This window comes from Pteropus vampyrus, unplaced genomic scaffold (genome assembly GCF_000151845.1).
Source record: "Pteropus vampyrus isolate Shadow unplaced genomic scaffold, Pvam_2.0 Scaffold58, whole genome shotgun sequence".
In the NCBI taxonomy this organism is placed as follows: domain Eukaryota; kingdom Metazoa; phylum Chordata; class Mammalia; order Chiroptera; family Pteropodidae; genus Pteropus; species Pteropus vampyrus.
This window is the reverse complement of record NW_011888839.1, coordinates 1470491-1496519: the sequence shown is the minus strand read 5'-3', so window position 1 is coordinate 1496519 and position 26029 is coordinate 1470491. Positions and strand designations below refer to the sequence as shown.

Genomic DNA, 26029 nt, shown 5'->3' with positions numbered 1-26029 from the left:
CATTCTAACCGTTAATTATTACATATACAGATAGTCCTTGCCTTGGACGGTACTGATACTCATACATATCAGAACCATGTCCTCATTGTGTATAATTCCATGGTGACTAAAATCTGTGGTAACATAGTACTGTGCAAAGAACGTTAGTGCAAATAATAGGGAAATAAATTTCAATAACCCACAAATTCAATTTCAGTAAGAGAGGAAGGAAAGCATCTTAGGAAGAATGAGTGAGCCATCTTTGGGCAGTGACTTTAAATGAGTGTCCCTTATGGGAAAGCATATCAAACTAAATGACTTTTCAAACTTTTAATATGCCTCCCTCTCACTATCCATTACCACCTGAGAATTACTGCCTCAAGATCAAATAATAGAAGTGGTTCAATCCTTCAGAGGTATTTATGAATTGCTTGGGGGGCAGGGATGGAGAATCAAGATGATTAGGGGGAAAGAGGGACCAGTACTTTATAAAATATTGAGACAAAATTAGGTTTTAATAAATCTCAAAACAGAATTAGATCAATTCTTTAGACTTCTCTCTCCTAATCCTTCTTTCAATTCAATCAAAATTACCCAGTGTTAGGTTGTCTCCTTCCCTACTCCCATGCCCACATCTACACTCAAGACTTTGTTCTTCTTATCTGCAATTTTTTAAAAAAAGAATATGAATATCCCAAAATATTATAAATTTTAAACACAGTTTATTCGGCTCCAACAAAGAATAGGTGTTTATACATTAAATGTTTAGAGTCAGGAAAGAGTCAGGAAAAAAACTGAAAGGTATTTTATAGGTAAGCACTAATGGCAGCTTAGCAATTAAAAAGTGCCATAGAAAAAGCAATAAACAACTTTGCTCTTTAAAAATTCTATTCTAAATCTACTTACTATGTATCACAAGTGGGACAAATGGGAAATGCTATTTAAACTATACCTTAAAATGTACTGTGATGTTCCAAGGAAGAGCTGAACTTGATGCAAGAAGATCAAATAGCAAACCAATTGGATAATGCCTAAAAATGAAAGAGTATATTTTAAGAAAGAATAAATAAAGTTATAGCTATAACTCCAAAATCAATTTCCAGCACATTCTAATGTCAAATAGCAGGGGGCTTTCACCACGAATTTCAGGAACGTGACATTTTATACTGTTACTTGCCTGGGCTAATATGGTATAATTTTCAGGCATCCAGTGGTTTTCCTTCTAACCATTTCATTCCCCAGAAAAGCCTCAATGTACATAATGGGACTGTGCTAAGGTATATTTTATCAGCATGAGCAGTGCTATATCACAGTACTGTAGCATCTAACTATCATCCCAGCATTCATATTGGGCAACCAGATTTTTAAAATTTATTTAAATATATTTCTGATTTTTAAAACAATTTAAAATTAAGAATTGAGAAGAGCAGCTAAAAGAACATGCAGTTGCCTATTCTGTGGTTATTACTATATAGCATATGAATTTCCAGTCTTTTACTTATGCATACAAATCTAAATTTAGATTAAGCCTTTCCTTTACAAACTGCTTTTTTCACATAACAATATGGCAACATTTCCCAAAGTCATTGTCTGTTCTTCTGCAACCTAATTCTAAAGTTTTTTTTTTAAATAAAATTTGGACTTCTCAAATAAGAGAACATTTCCTAATATAACCATTACTCACAGTGAAGCAAATTATTTAGCAATAAACAAAATTAGTAACACAAACCTTGCAGATTTCAATGGACAAAACTTATTTTTTAAATCACCCTTTTAAAAAATCTAAAGTAGCTTCCTTAGTGACTCAGAATTAAATAATAATGCCCAACAAAGGCAAAAAGAGGACTGCTTGGTGTGATGTACAATTCTGTTCTTTCCTATATACTAGTGAATTACTCCTAGATTTAAGAGGTGAAAAATTTGAAAATATATCTTATTTCTCTCAAAACAAGTGATCCAATATACTATCTAAGTTTCAAATATTAGCTAATCTATATGTCTGCTTATGTCTACATAATTGTGGAAAAGTCATCAGTCATTGGAGATTATATATTTATTTAGAATGAATTTAGGATGAATGCCCTGCTAGTAAAATAAAATAGTGATAGCTTTAGTCATATCAGTTGTATCTCTTAATAATAACCCTTAACCTCCTCTCCATTCGAAAGTCAACATCTACCACGAATCTTTCAGAGACAGAGATGAATAATGAATGAAATTTTGGACTACCTAAAAAATAGGATGTTTACTTCAGGAAATTTTGAAACCAGAAAAAAAACTCTGGCCTCAATCAAAACTTAAAATAAAAATAATTTTTAAAAAATATTACACTAGAGACAAGTTATAGAATTCTATCTAATTCTGGTCCTTCTCTCTGATTCTTAAAATTGTACAAGCTCTACATAATGGCTTGTACTTTTACCAAAATGACCTTTTTATTATTCATTCCTTTTTTTTTTTTTTAAAGAATGTTCGTCTTAAGTATCCACAACTAAGTTAAGAATGAACATGAGTATTTAAACTAAAAGAGCAGCTATTGCTTTCCAAACTCTATGCAGTACTGCAGATATAATTATGGAATCCTTTTAGCAAGTTCAGCAGTTGAGCTGTTGGATAGATTTACCAGTGATTCTATAAAATGGCTAGCAATTCAGTATTGTACACTTTGTCTGCCATTTACAATGGAACTGTATGCAAATTCTAAAGTTAAATCAAATATTATCTTAAAGCAATCTATAATGTCATAAAAAAATCAAATATAACTTTTAAAATAAAAGTATTTGGGTCAGAATACAAATTAAACGTAAGACTCATAATCAATTATTTTTTTACCCTCAATATTAAAAAAAGACTAAGTGCCCAGAATCTTGAACAAAGTAGATAATAAAAAGCTGTGAATGCATAAATCACAGAGCCAGAGAAGAGTTAACCCTCAGTCTATCATAAAGATCAAATGGCCCCAATTTTAGGTTCTGAATATCTTTTCTTAGCAGTTCTAGTTTAGGTTTGATCCTATATAATGTTTATTCTTTTTTAAAGATCTTCCAAAAACCACAGAGAAAACTCACTTAAAAAAAAAAGAAAAAAACTTATTCTACCTAGTAATTTCCATGTAGATCCACTGGACCCTTTTATAAATCTATAATATATTATGAGATTTTGGTGATCTTATTTTCTCCTCTATCTTAAAACGTGTTGTGAATTCATCATTCTAGGAATTATTTTATCATTCCTTATCAATTATTCCCAACTACAATTTAAAAAAATGAAAACAGTAAGAATTTAGAATAATAGCATGCCTAAAAGGATGATACAATAATGTATCTTTCTTCCATTTTCTTACTGTGTCACCTAAAATATTAATACATCATATTTCAATAATTAAAAAAAAAAAGGAAGATGCAGCTCTCATCTTTGGAATCTGCTTTTAGCTATCATTATTAATACAGCTGAAAATTCAAAATGTCTTATTTTCCTTCTATAACGGAAAAGAGAAGAAAATTCAGAAAAGATGTTACACAATTATTAGATAAATCAGAAGATCTTTGTAGAGACAACACTACTTTAGATTTTAATGACAATGGTAAAATTGATCATTTAAGTAAAATCTCGAACCGAATCTTTAGATGATGATATACTAGATGAATTTTATAGAATTCAATAACTAATGAATAAACAATATATTTCTAAGGACAGATGGCATTCTTATCCACTTATTCGATAGAAAAAATTTCACCATGCAATATTTTATGACAAAAACCTGGACCATTCCATGTTGCTAAAAGGATGTTTGACAGTATTTTTTCACCTTTTACGCCATTTGTGCACTGCAATTTGCTTGATGGTAAGTGGACAAATGCTAAAGGCAGATTTATCCACCAAGATGACTAAAGGAATCTGATGATGTAGAAATGAAAAAGTGTTCAATTGATTATTCTAACTGGTATTTACTAATGTAAAAAAGAAAATATTTTACAATAAAGGCATAAACTGCCAAAGGTTTTAAAAATTTCTTCAAGCATTGCTGTTAGGTGCAAGAGCCAGAAGCAATAATAAGCTAGACCTTCTTAGAGGCCTATTTGAATGTATGACAACTAATAAGCAGTTAGTTGCATTCAGATGATGTTGCCCATTTCAGGTATATATATACCTTCAAAACCAGGAAAACATACAGTTAAAATACAAATTTGCTGTGTTTAAATGCTTATTAAAATTTCTAATAAAGTTCTTATACACTATTCCTTAATTCTTACTTCTGTAGGTTACTTATAAAATGATTTAAATATATATATATATTTTAAAGTTCATTGATCTCAAGTAAATGATGATGACTCTTTTTCCTCATATACTAAAGATTAGAATGAAATTTAAATATTATGGTTTCTAAAAGTTATATTTATGTCAGAATGATTTTGATGCAAGGACATCACCTCCAAACAAATATACTATCTGGATTAACTGGTTCTAAGATAGCTTGTTTCGAACAAACCTATTAATATGCAAGAAAATCTTTAAAAGAAATCAGAACCAGCAAAAATTAAAGGTACTGAATTTTTCTTACACTATAGTCTGATTTATGTCAAAGATTTCAAAAGTACTTATACGTACAATTCCTGTAAAGAGATATTCTATGTAGTTTTGTCAGGAGGCTCCTAACCCAAAATACAGAAACTACATAAGCCATAACTATAAGTAAATCATAATGTTTCCATTTGGCTATTATGTTGTTACTCCTGTCAATCTAACCCAGCTAAAGGTTCGATCTATTGCCCTAAAAAAATTGCACCAGAATATTTAATGTTAGGTCTATTATCAAATTTTATTCAATTTTTTCTCTTCTTTAAATTGCTCTAGTCTTTTCTATATTCAATTCTCAAAATGAATATTTTTAATTTTTCTGCATAAGGTGTTTCTTCTTCACCCTTTCATTACTGCTAAAATACTTATATACATATTGGCACACAGCACAGCAATATGGATATGCTCTGAAGTCGGCCAGTGGTGCTCATTCTAATCTAAACATCTGCAGTCAGACAGCAAACCAGCATTCTAATAACAGCATTGAAAGGAATCTTCCCCATATACTACAGAACTAGTGCCGCACTCCATTTCACTGAAATAAATGCATCCTATTCATAAGTTTTCTACATTAGTGATTCTCTGGAAACAGGATTAAATTTCGCTGAACAAAAAAGTGTAACTCAAATGTAAACCAAAGTAATTTAATGATTACAACCAATTTTGCCTTACTCTATGTATCGTACAAACATGGGTAGACTAGCACTATGTTTCACAGCTTTCTCGGCCTATCTTTATGTACAAAAAGGTACAAAAATAACCAATAACCAAGGGATTACTACTACATGTATAAGATGCTAAGTAAGCCACACTTCAAAAATCTAGTTTACAGAATAATTTATAAAATTCTAGAAATTCACGACCCTAGAAAAATGATTAGACAAGAGAGAAGAGCCTGCACACTGTAATTAAGATGTTAAAGTTATTTTGTTAACATTTACTTTTGAAATCACATAGGTATAGTATTAAATTCTGGGTCATTCTATTACGTCTATGTTTAAAATCAACATCGACATTTGCTTTACTCTTTTAATTCAAAAGGTAGTTTCAACTTCTTACTTTCAACAACCAGTCCTGAAATAAGTCCATTTACACAAAATAATATCCCATTAGAGATAACTGTTTTATAGTTGACAAAAAGAGCTTTTTTTAACTTTTGTACCTGAAGGCCTAAAATTTAAACCAATATTAGGGTATATTGGCAAATTATTCTTTAAAAGAACCAAGATCAATTCTGTGAAAATAAGTCTAATATATAAGTAACAAATACAGATTTTGAACACTTGAGTTATGGTAACTAGACTTTACTCCTTAAAATGCAATGTTAGAGCACCCTCTGCTGACTATCAACTAAATCCCTCCTAAAAAAAAAAAAAAATAGATCCCTACATTCGAGTTAATAAACACTTTCTATTTTCCATGTAATTTTTAAAAGTTAAACTGTAGAAGATAAAGCACTAATCAGATAAAACCTCCTTGAACTCTCTCTACAAATCAGCAATATATTAAATATTCATTGTATGTATGCCACTGTTCTTAAATGTTTTCCTGTTCTTGTACAGACAAACTAACATAAGCAATTAGGGAGAAAATATAAAACTGGAGAACACCAACAACTGACACATAGAATATCAGCAGGTGTGGTAGAAAAGAGCCCTGAACTGAGACTCTCAAAATCTGGTCCCATTTGCTCATTTGAACAAGTTATTTTATTTACTTTAGCCTCAGTTTTCTCAATAAAAAGAAGAGACTAATTTAGATTCATTCATTCATTAAACAAACATTGACCTAGTTCCTCTTACATGCTACCACTTAAGGTACTTACCTAGGTACTTAAGGTACTGTGTAAGTATCTTACCCAGATGTTTAAACAATGTAACAATAGATACAAATAGGAGAAGGGATATCAATGCTTTCTCTTATTATGAATTGTCTAAACTGGTGTTCAGTTTCCTTTCTCACCTGAATTTTTTTAAAACTGCAAAGAATCAAGTATAAGAAAGATGTTATCATCCTACTCAAATAAATGCTCCTACTCTTAAGACACTTGTATGGTCTCAAAAGCCCAAGTCCTACAAAGCTTCAATGGTAACTGCTTCTCTGTCCTGGATTAAACTCATGCCTCTGCAAGTTATTCATTCCTCAAATACATGGAGTACTTAATGATACTAAAGGAAAATGGTACCAAAAGCCATTAAATACAATGAACTTCTAACAAGACATAACTATGCAAGTGATATGCATAAAAAGTTAACACCCCAAAAACTTAAAAGAAGAAACATACGTGAACATAATTACATTTGCTTAAACTCTCTAAAAGGGAAAATAATTTCATTATTTAATAAAAGACTTTCCAAGGGATAAATATTGAAAAAGTACTAATATATTTAAGCCAAAATATTACCCTGTAGTAACAGGGAGAAATGGTTCCAAACATTATTTTTTGATATTATATGTTGAATACAAATCATATCAAATATAAAAATAACCTTCACATAGGACAGATTAAAACAAGAACTGAAGAATGACAACAACATTTACTATAAAAGCTAAATTGAGGTTCCCCAACTTTTCCAGTTTTTCAAGTAGGGGTGGTTTTGCGCCCTAAACAAAACACTTATCACGACTGAGGTGAATGCTTACTGGAGCTGGTGAGTAGGGATCAGGGCTACTGTAAAAACTCCTACCATGTACAGGGTAGCCCTTCCACAACAAAGAATTATCCAGGTCAAAATGTCAACAGGGCCCTGTTAAGAAACCCTGCTTTACAACGGTAAAACTGAAAAACTAAAGAATTTTGTTATCTCTTCCCAGAACCACCTCAAAAGGGTATAACTCAATACAAAGTATCATCTTGTATGTTTCTACACCATCACGAAAAATTTATTCATTCTAGAGAATTCATCAGCACAACATGAGTTCTAAAAATTCACGCCTTATTTCCAAGCACTCTTTGGATTCGACAGCATTTATTATAAATAAACAACTGTTAGCTTCTTTTAAGTCTTTTAGAACTCATTTTAATATTCCCAGATTCAGAGAAGCAAGTCCATTTTAAACCTATATCTACTTTTCCTATTTCATTTAAATTTTGATTCAGTCTCTTTTTCATTCAACTATACCCATATGGCCTCATTTCAACACATATCCTATTGTACCTTGAACCATTTTATTTTTTTTATATTCTCCTCTCTGCAATTTCTCAAGTTTCACTAAATATTTTCGAAGCACAGTGAACAAAACTCCCAGTAGAGGAAGTATAAAAATTCATCATCTGCACATGGGTAAAACCAGATTTAGGATTTATTTTCAATATATTTCTTAAAAATAATATACCAAAATTATTTTTCACATAAAAGAAAATCAATATTTTAAATACTAAACCAAGGCTGGATTAAGAGGTGCTTATGGCACAGTGATCAACTAAATGTAGCAATCAGTTCGAAAGATGTCACTGTAGGTAATCAAGTATATATAAAGATCTGTAAAGATTTCAAAGATAAAAACAAAACTGAATAGTGTCACAGAATGACTTATTTATACAGGAGTTTTAAATACATCTGCAAAACAAACAGAACAAAACTACTGAAAATATAAAAATCTGTCCAGTTTTCCATGCATCCAAATAGAAAACAAATATTTTCAATAAAACAGTCTAATAATCATTTAAATTTTCATTATTATATGAGCCAGATCAGTGATTTCTTTAATAGAATATTTTTAAAAATTGTTTTAGGACACTATACCTTTTTAATGATAGCATATGCTCAATGCTTAATAATGCAAAAAAATCCACTCACCATTTCAGTGGTGTGCCTTCATATTCAAACCATATCTCACTAATGTCTTCTTGTCTCATAACCTTCTGAAAGTGCTTTTTCACTTTGTCAGTTACCAACGTCAAATAACTTACTCTTGGCAAAAGCAACTGAAATGAAAATTTGTAAAACCATATTTATTTACTATTTAAAAAAAAAAAATATATATATATATATAATAAATAGGCTTTTGAATTTTAAGGAAAAACACCATGCTCTTTGCATTATTTTGATATTCCACACAAATTCAACTGCTTTTTATAACAAATCAAAGGCTAAAGGGTAAGGTGCTTTAAAATTTCTTATGAGGTCATTACTTTAAGAACAGGTTATAGCATAAATGCCTAGAATAAGTAACACAAATCTATGTACAATTTTTCCATAATAATTTTCTCCAAGTAAAAGAACAATGTAATCAGATGTCATACTACTTAGGGTACTTATTTCTATCAAATTTGACTTTAAAATATGATTCATCTGAGTTAATTAAACTGTCTTGAGAGGATAATCAACTCACTACTAATGTACCTTTGACTTATCAATCAGGATTTCTCAACTGGTTTATCATGTTTTGATAATCTATTGTGTGTATTAGATTAGCTGCAACTAAGAACACCAAGACACAGATATAATCTGTCCTATTCTATATGAGGCTAAAATACAAGTTAAAGAAATGAGTATTTTTTTAAAGTACAAAAACATTCATGGCAGCGACAGAAAGGTCTTTAAGGGTCAAACAAATTTTCATTTGAGGAACAACAACGGTCCTTTTATTATGATACCATGAATAAAAGGATGGCATGATGAGAAACAGTATTTGAGGAATGTTCTAGCAGTTGTACACAAAAGACTGAAAGAAGATAAGATTATAGACAAGATATCTGTTAAGAAATATTACATGAGGAGACGGGTTTAAGGAATGGAAAAGTGAGAACGGTCTGGAAAGCAGTCAGAACAGATTTTGGTGATTACTAATGAAGAAATCAAAGAAGAGAGAAGTTTGAAATGACTGACTTTTGAGCTACACATTTAAATCTTTAAGGTGCAATAAAGCATAAGCCAAAGGTATAATGCTAGACTGGTGATCAATCAACTCCCTCAATCCTGTACTGTGGAGCTGGGCCCACCTGGACTTTTGAGAGAGAAAAGTCTGGGAGAGAATGTTGGGTTAGGTAAAGCCTCAATTGGAACAGTGTGAAGGCTATCGATGTTTTTCCCCCAGGGAAGATGCCCAGAAAGAAAACACAAAAGAGCGTTTAAAAAAAAAAAAAAATGGTTAGGACTTATATAAAGAACCCACAAGCAAATAAAAGGAGAAAACTGGCAAAAATTCACGTCTTTTCCTCCTTTGCAGTAGTCATTCTAGCCATTTCTTGCTTTCCTAAACTTCTGTCTTCCTTTGCTGGTAAAGTTGTTTTGGTACCCTCTTTCAGCTGCTTTTGTGAATCTAATTCTCCATCATTTTTCATGCTGCTTATTCAAGGTTATGTCTTTTGTTTAGTAAATCAAGGAGAACTATAAGGCTGGGAATACATACAAAGAGATATATTCTGGTTAAAGAAACTGATATTTAATCACTGAAGCTCAAGATAACAGGCCCCAAGTAGGTATGAGAACGCGACAGTGATCCTAAGTACTATTGGGTACAAGGGTGTGAGAGGTACTTGGCATACTTTAGCATCGAATATAAGGTACTAATACTATGAATAAGTTCGTGAACAGTATTATGAATTTGACAAAACATAAGGTGATTATGTTCTTCTATAAAAAAAACAACTGGAATGGATTAGGGAAGAAAAAGGAAATTAATACTGTGTATAAGGAAAAGCACTAGTTGTTTTACAGAAAATATTATCACTTCTATTATATATAGCTTAAATAACTTGCCAAAATCATATTCTATTAAAATGGCAAAGAAAAGATTCATTAGAGTAAGAAATGACAGAATCAAATACAGATATAACAGGACAGCCTCTAAGAAATTAAAACAGCATGGTAAATTAGTCATTTAAAAAAATAAATACAACACCTGTTCTTCTCAAACTATTCCAAAAAGATCAAGAAGAGGGAAGGCTCCCTAACTCCTTTTATGAGGTCACCATTACCTTGGTTCCAAAACCAAAGACATTACAAAAAAAGAAAACTATAGGTTGATTATCTCTTACGAACATTGATGCAAAAATCCTCATCGAAAAATTAGCAAATCGAATTCAGCAATACATTAAAAATATCATACACCATGATCAAGTTGGATTTATTCCTGGGATGCAAGGTTGGCACAATATCCACAAATCAATTTATGTGATACACCACATTAACAAATCGAAAGATAAAAAACATATGAACAGATCAATAGATGGAGAAATACCTTTCAACAAAGTTCAGCATCTATTTATGATAAAAACTCTCAGCAAAGTGGGAATAGCGGGAACATATTTCAACATAATAAAAGCCATATATGACAAACCTACAGCTAACATCAGACTCAATGGGGAAAGGCTAAAAGCGTTTCCTTAAGATCAGGAACAAGACAAGGATGCTCACTTTCACCACTCCTCTTCAACATTGCATTGGAAGTCTTAGCCACAGCAATAAGACAAGAAAGAGAAATAAAAGGTATCCAAATTGGAAAGTAAGAAATAAAACTCTCGTTATTTGCCAGTGACGTGATACCATATAGACAGAACCCTAAAGATTCTACCAAAAAACTGTTAGAACTGATCAATGAATTCAGTAAAGTAGCAAGATACAAAATTAATAGTCAGAAGTCAGTGGCATTTTTATACACCAATGATGAACTTTCGGAAAGAGATATTAAGAAAACAATCCCATTTACAATGCATCGAAAACAATAAAATACCTGAGAATCGAATTAACCAGAGGTAAAAGACCTGTTCTCAGAAAATTGTAAGTTATTAAAAAAAAAAATTGAAGATACAAATAAATGTAAGCATATACCGTGCTCATGGGTAGGAAGAATAAACATCATTAAAATGGCCATACTAACCAAAGCAAGCTATAGATTCAATGTAATCCCTGTCAAAATACCAATGGCATTTTTCAAAGAGCTAGAACAAATAATCTTAAAATTTATATGGAATCATAAAAGACTCCGAATAGCCACAGCGATCTTAATAGAGAAGAATAAAGTTGGAGCTATCACACTACCTGATATCAAACTATACTATAAGGCTACAGTAATCAAAACAGTATGGTACTGGCATGTACCATACATTGATCACTGGAACAGAATAGAGAGACCAAAAGTAAATCCAAGCCTACACGCTCATTTAATATATCACAAAGGAGGCAAGAATACACAATGGAGTAAAAATAGTCTCTTCAATAAATGGTGTTGGAAAAATTGGACAAATATATGCAATAAAAGAAACTGGACACCTTCTTACACCATATACAAGAACAGACTCAGAATGGATTAAAGTTTACAGGTAAGACTGAAAACTATAAAACTTGTAGAAGAAAACATAGGCAGTAAACTCTCTGATATTGCTAACAGTAATTTCTTTTTGGACATATCTCCTTGGGCAAGGAAAACAAAAGAAAAAATAAATAATGGTACTACATCAAACTAAAGAGGTTTTGTATAGCAAAGGAAACCATCAACAAAACAAAAAGACAACCAGCTGATTGGGAGAAGATATTCACTCATGATACATCTGATAAGAGATTAATATCTAAAATATATAAAGAACTCATACAACTCGACAACAAAAATATCCAATTAAAAAATGGACAGAAGATCTGAACAGATATTTCTCCAAAGAGGAAATACAGATAGCCAATAGATATATGAAAAGATACTCAAGGTCACTAATCATCAGAGAAATGCAAATTAAAACCACAATGAGATTTCACCTCGTTCCTGTTAGAATGGCTATCATCAATAAATCAAAGAACAACAAGTGTTGGCGAGGATGCGGAGAAAAGGGAACTTTCAAAACACGGTTGGTAGGATTGCAAATTGGTACAACCACTATGGAAAACAGTCTGGAGGTTTCTCAAAACATTAAAAATGGACATACCTTTTGACCTAGCAATTGTAGTTCTAGGTATTTATCCAAAGAAAACCAAAACAATAATTCATAAAGATCTATGCACCCCGATGTTCATGGCAGCACGATTTACGATAGCCAAGATATGGAAGCAACCTAAATGCCCATCAACAGAAGATTGGATAAAGAAATTATGGTTCATATATACAATGGACTATTACTCAGCCATTAAAAAAATGAAATCCTATCATTTGCAACGACATGGATGGACCTAGAGGTTATTCTGCTGAGTGAAATAAGTCAGGCAGAGAAAGATGAATACCATATGACTTCACTTATATGCGGAATCTAAAGAATAAAAAGAAAAAACTAATCAAAAACAGACTCGCAAATATAGAGGACAATCTGGTGACAGCCAGAAGGGAGGGGAGGTTGGGGGGGAGGGGAGAGAATGGAGTGAAGGGTTAAAGAATTACAAATTAGTAGTTGACAGATGGTCACAGGGATGGGGAGCACGGCATAGAGAATGCAGTTAGCATTAATGTAATGGCTAGGTGGAGAACCAGAGGAAAGAAAGAGCAATTAGGGAGATGATTTTGTAAACTATATAAACCAATGTACTGTATACTTGAAACTAATAAAATAAAAATTGAAATGAATAAATACATATATAATCTATCAGTCCATTAAGTTCTATAAGTCCAAAACTTTAATTTAAAATGTCTCTTAGGCATTACATAATAATGTTTTGTAGTTTTATTAATTACTGTTTTTGGCCTTTGTTTTACTTTAGACAAACTACAGTGAAATGTAGTTGGAATCTTTTGTTCCCAACTGGCCTATTGGAGTAATTCGTAATTGCTTTAAATATCGACATTAGCTCTAAGAAGTAACTCTAAGATTTAAGAATGACTATACTAGATACAAGTTATCTAGTAAATTTTAAATAGATAAAATTTCTAGTAAATATTTTAACAGTTGAAAATAAAAAAAAAAATAACAGCAAAAAGACATCATCCTGCCTTCTACATCCAGACTATACCACTTTTTCTTAGATGTGTTTCACTAGTTTAAGTTCTTTTTTTTTTTAATTGTGATAAAATAAACCTAGCATAAAATTTACCATTTTAACCCTTGTTCAGTGGCATTAAATACATTTACACCGTTGTGCGACAATCTCCACTATCCATCTCCAGATCTTTTTAGCATCCCAAATTCAAATTCTATACATGTTAAACAATAACTCCCCTATTTTCCTCTCCCCTTGGCTCTGGGTAATTACTTCTCTGCTTTCTGTCTTTTGAATTAGACTATTCTGGGTACCTTATATAAGTGGAATCATAAAATATTTGTCCTTTTGTGTCTGGCTTATTTCACTTCCATTAATGTCTTCAAAGTTCTTTAAGTCCTCTTATTACGAAAAAGATTAACCCCCTCTGGGGATACTGTCAACCACATGGAATCCAGTGTTCTTATTTTTCATTTGTCCCTGTCAAGTACTCAAAGAGTATGACACAAGTAGTTCACTTTTTCTTTTCTATATAGCTTGTAAGGAATACATGTTTTTATAGTTGTTTCGATTACTTATGTTTCTGAAAAAGGCGCCTGTAACAGTATTTGTTTATGCCAAATCCCATTTTGTCCAATAATTTTTAATTATAAAATGAGAGATTTACCTATCCAGAACAAAAATAGAATTAAAATATATTAGAATTCTGTTCCATTTTAATGTGTGCGGCATCACAACAGATATGAAGGAGAGAACACCGAATAAAACAAAATTCTCCCTCTTATGGAGCTTACAGGCTAGAAAGGAAGACAGTAAAAACAAAATTACAAATGTGATAAATTCAAGGAGGAAGTAAAGCATGTCATAAGAACAAGCGGCAAAAGAATTTAATCTAATCTTGGGCTTGGGAAAGGCCTTGATAGGAAGTCTATTTTGAGGCAAGAGTCAATAGGCAAACAGGAGTGAACCAAACATGGCTGGGTGTGGAGGTTTGGGTATGAGTACAAGTGGGAGATACTGCTGCTCATTCCAAAGAAAATGTGAGAAGGCATGCAGTGAATACAAAAAGACAAAAACTGGTACATCTGATGAACTCTAAGAAGATAATTATGATAGAAATATAGAGGGCTGGGACAGAAAAGTACCAAAGCAGCAAGGGACCAGATCATGCAGAACCTTGTAAACTACATTAAGGATCCTAATCATGATGAAAGCCACTAAAAGTTTTAAGCAGGCAGGTGACAAGATCAGACATGTGTTTTAAAAGATTGCTCCAACTGAAGACTGGAAAATGGAAAGAGGGCAAGATCAAAACCAGGGAAATTAGTACTAGTAATCCATCAGTTTTTAAATGGTAGTCTGAATAGGCTGTAGTAGTTGATATGAAAAAAGTTGGAGAAATCTGAGAGATATTTGAGATGCAAAATCAAATGGACTAAGTTATTGACTAAAGATAAGGGATATGAGGGAAAAAATCATCAAAGAATGAGTCCCATGTTAATTACTCGTAATTAATTAGCCAGATGATAGTTCTACTTGACACAATAGGAAGGAAATACAGCAGATGACCAGACTATTTGAGGGTAAAGATGATGAGTCCAGTTTCAAACATAATCAGTTTGAATTTCTTCAAGATATCTAAGTGAGGATATCCACCAAACATGAACATCCAAAACTCAGGAGTAAAATCTTGGGAGATGTTGAGGTAAAAATGCTCAACAAAGACATAAAAATGAATGAGAGGTCTAGGGAGAAAAATGTGAAGTGAAAAATAATAAAGACAATGCCCCAAAGAATGCCAATATTGAGGAACAAGGAAGGAAATCTGGCAAAGGAGCCCACAAAAAAGCCCCCCAAAAACAAAAACAAAAAAATCCCAACAACCCAGAAAGGTAGAAGCAAAGCCAGGAATATAAGGCACTGCAGAGCAAGAGAGAACAATGCCACAAAATGGAGAAAACAGCCAACAATATTAAATACTGCTGAGAGAGCAAACAAATCAAAATTTGAAAACAGACTCTAGGTATGGCAAAACAGATGTCATTAGTGACTTTGGCAAGAATGGTTCTGTTGGAGTTGTGTGAAAATGTGATTACAGTGAAGTAAGTGGTGGGAGGTGAGAAGGAGACAATGAATATAGACAACCGTTTAGCAAGTCTGGCTGTGAAGGGAAAGTCAGAGGTTTAAAGACAGAGAGGTCAACAGAGGATTGTTTTAGGATAGGAAGGATTTAAGACAATATAAATGTTGTGGAGAAGGAGCTAGTAGATAGAAGCTGAAAGTAAAATAAGTAGAGAAGGCAGCAGTGGGGACAGGAGAATATTAGAAGCCACCAGCTTCCTGAGAAGGCAGGAGACGGGATCCAGAACAGAAATGGCAGGTTGGGTCTTGCTATGACAAAGGATACCTATTCCATTAAAACAAGAGAGAAGTAAACGTGTCAGTGCAGATAGGTTTTACAGATTTGGTGGCAGAAAGTTAAGGAAGGTTCTATCACATGGTTTCTCTTTTCTTTGTGGAGTAGGAAGTAAGGTCACCTGTTAAGAGTGAAAGATGAAGTCAGGGCTCAGAAAAACGGTCGTAATGGAGAACAGAGACACCTGACTAAGGAAATATAAAAGGCAATGTTTAGGGTCTACTCAGATTGATGACCATGTGTTTGAGTGTGTGAATTCCTCTGGTCACAAGTCACAATATACGAATGCAAATTAATGTGTTTTCACATTACATAATCTAAAAAAGCAATAGTTTAAATGAATATAAAAACAACAAAAACTGAAAAGTTGCCTAGCTTCTAATAAATTTCCTTCCTAATATTCCCTGAAAAATAAAATGTAATTCTCAATGACATACAGACATAATCCAGGCTGAAAGATTTATGAGGAGGCAACAAATCAAAATCAAAAATAAACAGGGATATATTTAACATTAATATGCTTTTCCAATAGAAAAAGAAAATTCTAGAAGACTCTGAATAATATTTAATTTAAAACTTTGGTATGAGTGGGTATTTTTAAATCTAGTTTTTAAGAAATAAACAAAAGCATTATAAAAAGTAAACTACATTCCCATTCACCTATACTTACTGCACCTGCACCTGAAACTGAACCTGAATGGGCTTTTCAGGCCATGGTAACAACTCTCAGCTTTGAGAATGTTTGGGAAAGGTGCATTGGCTCTTAGGCAATGATATTTTTAGCTCATTTCATCTAAAATCTTTAAAATGTTATCATTATTATAAACCAAACCAATTAAAAATACTTTCAAGCTCAATTTACAACCGAAACACATGTAAAGTAAAACCATAGGGGCACTAAAATGCTCACCTATAATTCTAAGACAAACCACTGCTGATGGTTTTGTATATTTTCTTCCTGTAGACACTAACTTATACTTAAGTATATGTGTGTTTAAAGAGCAAAGTCTGGATTATGCTACATGATGTTAAACCATAGTTTTTGTTTAAAATTTATTATATATCTGTCACCCAATAATCTTCAAAAACATAATCATAATGACTATGTAAGAGTTCCCTTTGGGTAAAGAATTAGGAAGAATTCAAGAAAAAAACAATTACCTATTAGGAAAACAATCCTCTTCCTTCTATAATTATCTCCAATATTGCCTGCCTTTCAATTTGATTAGAAATAACTAGAAAACTACTTACAATCTAGTTCTCACAACAGTCTTTTCATACTTAAGTAGACTTGTACATAAAGAAGTAAAAATTTCATTTTCTTTACTTGGGTTTTTTAACTATAGGAAATGTGTCAAACAACATTCTGATTTAAAAGTAAATAGACTAAAATTACCTATTTCTCAGTTTTTGCCACTTTGACCAACACATATACTCCTTTGTTTAGATACTATTAGAAAGCCATCTAATGTTAAAAGTTTTAATTAAAATACAAAAAACTAGTTTGGAAATAAAACGTAAACGATATCCTAACCCATACTACAGAAGAAAAAGAGGAAAAATACATCTAATGAAATTCTTCTAAAAATAAACTTTTTTTTTTAACTATAGAAGTTTTTATAAAGGCAGAAAACTGCTGAGATTTCCAAAGTTAAAGTGACTCAAGTGTAGTTAATCAGTTATTATAAAGTAAGTATTAGTAACAAAAGACTATCCAATTTCTCTGAAATTATCATTTCCAGTAAGAAAACCCAAAGAGACTATTTAAAACAAAACCCCAACATGTGTGGGGAGGGTTTTTTACACTGAGAATCTACCACTTGCACGACCTATGTCAGACGATGAGGATGCACAGAGAAAAATGAAATAGTTCCTGTACCCAAAAAGTTAGTGAGTAGGCTCCTTAAGTAGTTTCCTCCAGCAGTCTGACTTCCCATAGCTGGAGCAGGCTGTGGAGCAGTGCTGTCTCCCAGACAGACAAGGGAGAGAGCAAAGGGCAAGCTTTATTAAGATGAAACAAGAAACAGTCCAGCACCACAAATACATTTCCACTTTTCCAGACCCTCCTGGGTAAACGATATCATGTGTATCTGAGACACAAAAAGAAAAAAACTCAAATAATGACAACTGAGAATGTGCTTTGCCTATTAGGGGCTATTCAGTAAACAGGATACTATTATCTCTGAATGACAGATGCCTAAGTTTAGATTACATACATATTCAGAAAAGGAAAAAAAACCTAGGCTAAATTCAGAAGATATATGATACTCATTTTTAGAACAAATATTGTACTAACAAACCAAGTCCATAAATTTGTTATTAAATAATATATTTTATATAATATGTATTAGCTCATCAACATATGAAAACATACATATGTTCATATGTTCACTTAGCTATCTATAATAAAGAACTTATTAAATTATTGCTTGGAACCACCTAAATACAAAAGAATCAAATCTAAACCTATTATTTTCAAAATAGCTTCCAGTTAAAAAACAGCTCATAACTTATGATTCCATTATCATATATTATATACACATCTATGCATAAGAAAGTCAAGAAGGTCCCATGTCAACATGTCAACAGTGGATTTTCCTCTGGATGGTAAGAATAGAAGTAATTTTAATGTTCTTCTTTTTGTTGATCTGTGTTTTCTAATTGTTTTCCATAATAAGCATGGATTACTTGTATATAAAATGTTGGGTAACAGCCTCCAGGTTCTTAGAGCTTTATTTACAAAAATAAACAAAGTTAGACATTCCATTTGCCGTCATCGACATACTTACATAATATGGTTCTGCCTCCCGTTCAGTTATCTCATCCTGATACAGGGTGAAGCAAGTTGGAATTCGTCCAAACCACACATCTCGAAGCACATCTTTGTCATCTGTCATTCTTCCAGTGGTTAAAGCAGTACATATAGGCTAAATTCTTTTTTCAACCAAAGCCAAACTGAAAATAAAATGAACAACATTAATCAGATCCTTGCAAGGATGAATGAATCTGCTCTGAAACAAAGAATGATTATAGAAAAAAATGAATGTCAAATCTAAATCAGTACAACAAATTCTAAATGCAGAGCTATTATTAAAGGGATCACAGAAGTAACCAATTCGAAATTATGTATGCTAACATATACAATTAATGAACCACAGCCAAAGTAAAACTATACTTGCATCATTCTCTTAAGCCTTATCTATAGAGAACTAATACCCTATGGCTCCTTATAGCCCAACTCCAAAATATCATCCCCACAATTATCCCTGCCCCATATTTTAATCTCTCATACTTCAGACACTTCAGACTCTCTCCCTGCAAAACGAAACAGAACAAAACAAAAAAACAACTCTCATCTTGGAAAAAAATCTTGTTATAAACCTATTCCATTCTAAATTTCATCCTGTACACAATTTGATTCCACCAATATTTCCAGTCTTATTTACTATACTTCTTTTTAAACCCTCTAGCAAAACTGGCCCCTTAAACACCTTGCTCTCTGTTCTACCATCCCCCCTGACTAGTATAGTATGCTCTTCTCTCACTTGTTCAAATCCTACCCACTCTGCAAACCTAGCTCACAATTTTCTGACCCAATGAAATAGTGAAAGTTCTTCTCTGAACGCAGAATATTCCATGTACCACAAATATAGCACTAAATCTGCAAATTCAAGCATTCTGGGTAAGGTAGGAAGACATGGCTTTTTGACCTCTGTAATATCCAACTGTCTTCCAGAGCTAATATTCTAGAACTAGATACCACCAGATTATACTGTATGAGTAAATCCTGAAATAAATACTGTTGGTACCTTAATACTAAGATTCAATAGCCTTCTACAGACACACACATATATATATGGGAGATTTTATATATATATATATATATATATCTCCTATCTTTCATAGACTAGCTAATTCAAAATTTATCATAATGTATCCTGTGGAAACATTTTAAATAACCATATTAGTTTAGTCAAATATCAATTACTAACACTGAATTATTGAAGGAGCTTTTCTCTCTCTTTTCCACTGATCAACGCCAAGTACATCAAGACTGTCATAAATTAACTAGTCAAAGAGAGAAAAACTCAAATTTTGTATCACTATACTTAAATGGATGCAATGTCATCTACAGGTAAATAAACAGAAAGAGGTGAATAAATTTGCCCAATGTAATAAGAGCATTAATTACCAGTCAAACTAGGATTAGAACTTTGGTCACTTGAACTGAGTCCAGTGCTCCTTCCAGTATACCACAGTGTTTTAACTTTTATTAAAATATATCCATAAACAAAATTGAAGTCTTGAGAGGCACTACACTGTGGAAATTCAAAATGTAGAATATGGAGCCAAACTGCCAGGATTTAAAAACTAGCTCCAACACTTACTATGTAACCTTAAGTAAGTCACTTAACTTCTCTGTCTCAGTTTCCTCATCTGTAAAATGGGAATAATAGCACTTAACAAATTAGATAGATATAAAAATTAAATTAATACAGGTAAAGCACTTAGAACAATGCCTATAATATAGTTCTATAGAATATATCTAGCATAATTTACAGGACAAGAGCATGTCTCAAAAAAAAATTTAAAAGTCATAAACACTTCAAGAACCAAGAATAATCAAAAGCATTATATAATGTAAGCAGGAATTATAAGAGTAAAGGAAAATAACTAAAAATTGTTCACTGAACATTGCTAATAACCCTCAATATAAAGTCAATAAATACTTAATCATTTGATATGCCCAGCTCTATTGCAGGTGCTGAAAGAATACAAGATAATGACAATTATAACAACACATCTTTCTAAAAACCTCAGGCATTGCCCAGAACGTAATATCGCTAAATCTACTAAACATATCATATACTTTCATGTCCTTTCCAGGGCTATGCTCATGCTGGTGGTTCCTTACTCTAAAGTAGTCTTCTCCACTGTGTCTTTCCAACTTAGACATCCTTCAGGACCCAGATCAAATATCTTTTCTTCAATGCATGACTCCGACAGAACCTGTTTCCTTAAAGCACCTTTATTTTCCTCTACTACAGCACTTATAAGCTTATTGTAAAGATTTTTCATCTCTGATTTCCAATCTCATATTCTTTCCATCATACCACACTGTCAGCATCCCATCCAACCCCAAAATGTCCATGGTTATAATGAAATGTTACTTTCAGAAAGCTTTCATAAGGGAGGAGGGCGGAGGGGAGAAGTAAAATATTAACGTATTCTATAGTGTTCAGGGAAGAATTTTAAAAGATAAGGAAATTGAAAGAATGGGTAGAATATGGACAGGCAAAGAGAAGGATACAAATATTCCACGCAGGGCAAAAGAGCATCAGCAAAGGCAGGAAGTGAGCAGGAACAACGTGTATACCAACAGCTTAGGAAACTCTGGGTTTGGTAAAGTAGCTAATCAAAGAGCTGACACTGTGAAAAGTCTTAATATCACATGTAGAGCCTAGGCAAATCACTTTATTTCACTAAACCTCAATTTCCTTACCTGTAAAATTCACCAGGTTATTCTGAAAAAAATTAAAATCTTTTAAGTGTTTGACACATAGTAAGTGCAGAGAAATATGAGCAATTATTATTCTTTTAATGTCAAATCTGTAAATGTAAAATAAGACGATTATGAAGCATACCAAATAGAAGACTGTGGGTTCTTAATTTCATCCAATAAGCCTAGACAACCTGTAGGGTTTTATAATAGAGAAATAAAAACAACTAACTGGTAACAGTACACAAAAGGAGATCGCAAGTCAGAGAGAAGATAGCCGGAAGCAAGTTCAGCAACTAAGGCATATAATAATGAGTGCCTGACCTAGACTGGCAGTAGTGGAATAAGAGACAGCTATAATGTTTTTCCAAGAAAGAATGAATAAAAGTTGATGAAAAACTGGCTGAGGGATAAAAAAAATGACAGGGAACATTTAAATGCTAACAGCAGGCAAAAGAGTAAGGTAGTTAAGAGGTTTTAAAATCAGATTGACATGGATTTGAACCATGACTTTCACCAATAAGCTGTGTGTCTTTGGACAACAAACCTGACATCTCTGAAGCTCATATCTGTAAACTAAAGATAATTCTAATTTCACAGAGCTGTTGGGTGTTCAGCAGCTGGTAAACACTCAATAAATGTTTTTTCGTGTTCCCATGGATCCTCTGCTTGAATAGCCTTTCCCTCTTCTTGGCCAACTCTTATTCCTCTTTTAAAAGTCAGTTTAACATCAGCTCCTTGGGAAGCTTTCCACTAAGCAACCTCCAATCTAATTACTTCTATAATAGCATGAGCATGTCATAACCATGCATTGCAATTACGTTTATCTTATCTGTCTCTTGCTCATCCCCCAAAGAACTGAGAGTTCCTTGACAGCAGAAACTGAGTCATATTTACCTTTATAGCCACAATATTAGCATAATTAGCAAATAGCAGCCTCTGCAATTTTTATAAAATAACTGGAAAATATAAATACATAAAATATATAAATCCAAAAGTTACATTATCTACTTAAGAAACTTTTCCATCTAAATGCTTTTCCAAATCAGTACAATCACACTTTAAACCTAGAAATTTCATTATTTTAGAAAAAGATTTTTCCCTTTCATATATTTGCTACACTATCATTGCCACGCATTCCATATGAAGGCAATGTTCTGGAAGCAGAGAAATTCCAACCCATGATGCAGTCTACTAGAAGTAAGCTTCTTGAGGACAGGAGCTACTTTTAAATGCTGTATTCTCTGCATCTATCTCAGGACCTATAATAGAGTAGGTGCCCAACCAAAATCATTTAGCAAATAGCATAGTGAGTTATGATAAAAATATAATGCACAATGAACAGTCCCTTTGACACTACAAACCGAGAAAGGTTAACCTATTATTCAAAGCTATTTTGCTGACAAAATCTAGAAATTACTCAAAATATCAAATGTCTACCAGTAGTAAATTTGTAAACATCTAAAAATAATAATCTGTGCTGACTGGTCTCCCTATAAAATAATGAAAACTAACCTCAAAAGTGGGCCCTGAGTACTGCCCAAGGTTCCTACATTTCCCTAGTCCATTTATTCTCCCACTGTCCTAGACTGCCATTTCATACCTTCTCCCTCCTCAGATTTTCACATCTCCTTCCTTACTCTCTCTCAGCTAAGGCTCTGGCATTCTATTGCCTTCTATCTTGTAACTAAGTGGTTCTCAAGAAGGGTTTCAGTGAACAGTCCCATGCCTTTCCTGGAAGATAGTCACCAACCTCCAAATGCTCAAGTGCTTGAAACATGCCTTTAGAGATATCTCATGGCTTCAAATATCATTTATACATTAACAATTCCCACATTCATATCTTCAGTCCAGACTTCTCTTCTGAATTCATTTCATATATACTATTGCACACTGATATCTCATTTGAAAATTTAGCATGTTGCAAAACAGAATGATTTCAGATCTTCCTCCCTCCTCTCCCTATTATTCTATAGTCTTTCCCAAATTCCTATGTGGTAACTCTATTCTTTAGTGGATCAGGTCATAAACCTGGAGTCATCCTTGACCCTTCTGCACACTAGACGGCTCTAGCTTAGACACAAGTCAAAAATATCTGCCATTTCTCACCAACTCCACTGTTACCACCTATCCAAGTCACCATGTCCTTTAATCTGGATTAATGCAATGGCCTACTGACAGATATCATTTCTGCCCTCGCAACAGAGAGACAACACAGCAATCAGAAAGGGCCTTTTAAACATAAGTCAGATCAGTTTACTCTCACTCAAAGTAAAAACTAAAATTCTTACAAAGCCCAACAAGGCCGTTTATGACCTGACCCCATTCTGACCTGATTATTTAATTCCCTTCCCCCTGGCTTACTCAGTTCCAGTCAAACTAGCTGGTATACTCCTGCCTCAGGGACTCTGTAGTTGCTCTGATGGATCGTTCCACTACATTTACATGGTACCCTTCTTTGTCACTACTAGGTCTCTGCTCAAATATCTCTTCGAAGTTCACCACTACAATTTTCTATACTCGCCATCCCATTCCCCATTCCCTTTCATTGCTTTATTTTTTCTTTCTAGCACTTCTCACCACCTGATATATATTTTAATTAAATTTTTATATTGTCTTCCACCCTCCCTCAAGATGAACTTCATGATGGCAGGAATTTTTATTTTGATCATTGTTTGCTTTGTCTACTTTTTGCTCAGTGCCTGGTACATAACAGGCATTGAGTATTTGTTAAATAAAGCTAATCTACACTTGAAGTGTATACATTATTCTAAAAACTTATATCTACATATTACCATTCTGCTCATTTTCCCCCAACTTTAGCCAACATATCTTTGAGGATCAAAGCACATGCTTAAATCTACTTTAAAATTCTAAAATTTCCCTCAACTACCCTCAGCCCAACATCCTTACTTTATTTTTATTAACATTTATTAAAATTACTGGAGTGAATGGTTAATAAAATCAAATAGATTTCAAGTGTACAATAATACGTCCTATGTATATTGCATTGTGTTCACCACCCAAAGTTAAATTTCCTTCCACCACCAAATATCTGACCCCACCACTTACACCTATCTACCTCCTCCCCCAGCCCCTTTCTTTGCTCAGGTAACCACTAATCCACTGTCCGAGTCCATGAGTCTCTATTTGTCATGTTTGTTTCAGTTTTATATCCCACATATAAGTGGAATCATATGGTTTTCAACTTTTTCTGTCTGACTTATTTTGCTTAGCATGATAATCTCAAGATCCATCCATGTTGTTGCAAATAGCAACAGTTCATCATTTCTCATGGCTGACCAACACCTTTACTTTCAAATTCAAAATTCAACTAACGACTTCCTCCATGAAAATCACAAATAATTCAGTTCAGATTGAAGTACCCATACTCCTCCAAACTCTGAGATTTACCAAGTGAATTCTGGAACACTTTGGAAGTTCAGTACTGTTTGAGACTCAAGATTCTGATTCTTGCTGAAGACCTGCTGTGCCTTCCTAAACCTCAGAAAAATCTAGAACCAATCCAGTTTCTCTAGGTTCCTTAAATTCGAGTATGATTTGAAAATAATCCAAAGTATAATTAAAGTATGTGAAAATACTCTGCCAACAGAAAATGGCTTTGTTAGCACTAAATATTATGAGACTTAATGAATGCCGTTGAGATAAATTGGAGGAAATACCCACCCAACTCGGATAGAATTGAATTGCCTGTGAAATAATTATGATTTAAATAACTTACAAGAAAAATTCAGATTCTGAACTTATAAACTCTAGCGCCTGCGATTAAGACCCTGGGCTTCCTATCTTAGTATGGAACAGACGTATTCCCCAAGAGAGACCTCATAGGTTACACCCTCCCGCCAGCCTCACCTCCCCCAGAGGAACTACCTTTACCCGCCACCGCCGCCTGGGGGAGCGCTCCTCCAGCCCGCCACTCGCCCCTCCTTCTTACCACACCTACCTGGCAACTCCCCGACCCTGCTCTTTCGGGCTTTTCCTTACTCCAGGGGACACACACACACACACACACATACACACCCTACCAGAAGCTCTGGCTCCTCCTCCGGCTTCCCGCACCGGTGAAGATGATCGAGTCCCTCGCTCTGGCGGGGTGGCGGCGCTGGGTACTTAACACACTGTCCCGCAGGGGCGCGGGAGCCAGCAGTCCCAAGAAATCGCGCAGCCGCAGAAGACACCGGTGCGGTGGTCAGAGCCGAGCCCTGCTGCACTTCCGCCCTCCGGTATCCAGCCAATACAACCCGCAGCGCAGCGGAGCCCTGAAAGCCCACCCCAAGTCCAGTCACCTTCGGCGCCCGGAGATGACGTCACGAGACCCCACGTGGCCCGCACTCCGCCCTCGGAGTTCGGCCCAACTCGGCAAGAAGGCCAGAGCCGCTCTTGAGCATGCGCAGAAGGAGCGGAATGCGTGACTGTGGTTTCACAAACCCCTGGCAAATAAATTCACAACTGCTACCCTCTTACCGGTGTCTCACGTTTTCGGCGTAGTCGTTGGCGTTTGGGGAGGTTAATGTAACAGTTCTGTGAGAGCAGAGAGTTTTAAAAATACGGAGACACTGCCTCATTGGAGCTTGATTGCGGCATCCCTTACCTAGCTTCACAAGATATTAATAAAACATTGGTTTTTAAAGTGTTTTCATATCTATTTTCTCATTTGATCGCAGCTTCATCAGAGCCACAGCAGAGATTAATAGC

At 33.8% G+C, this 26029-nt stretch overlaps 1 protein-coding gene across 4 annotated transcripts in view; it reads right to left on the bottom strand.

Annotated features, from left to right (window-relative positions):
* The window catches only part of ATG5 (autophagy related 5), a 116741-nt gene extending 91104 nt beyond the window's left edge, over window positions 1-25637 (bottom strand). The window contains exons 1-4 of one of the 4 annotated variants that reach the window (XM_023530929.1): window positions 25360-25637; window positions 18603-18768; window positions 8358-8485; window positions 932-1010 (exon numbers count right to left, since the gene is read on the bottom strand). In XM_023530929.1, the coding sequence (XP_023386697.1) occupies window positions 932-1010; window positions 8358-8485; window positions 18603-18710 (315 nt within the window). In that variant the 5' untranslated portion in view covers window positions 18711-18768; window positions 25360-25637. The other 3 variants (XM_023530928.1, XM_011360704.2, XM_023530927.1) reach the window with 3 other exon arrangements.
* Between the last annotated feature and the right edge of the window lie 392 nt (window positions 25638-26029).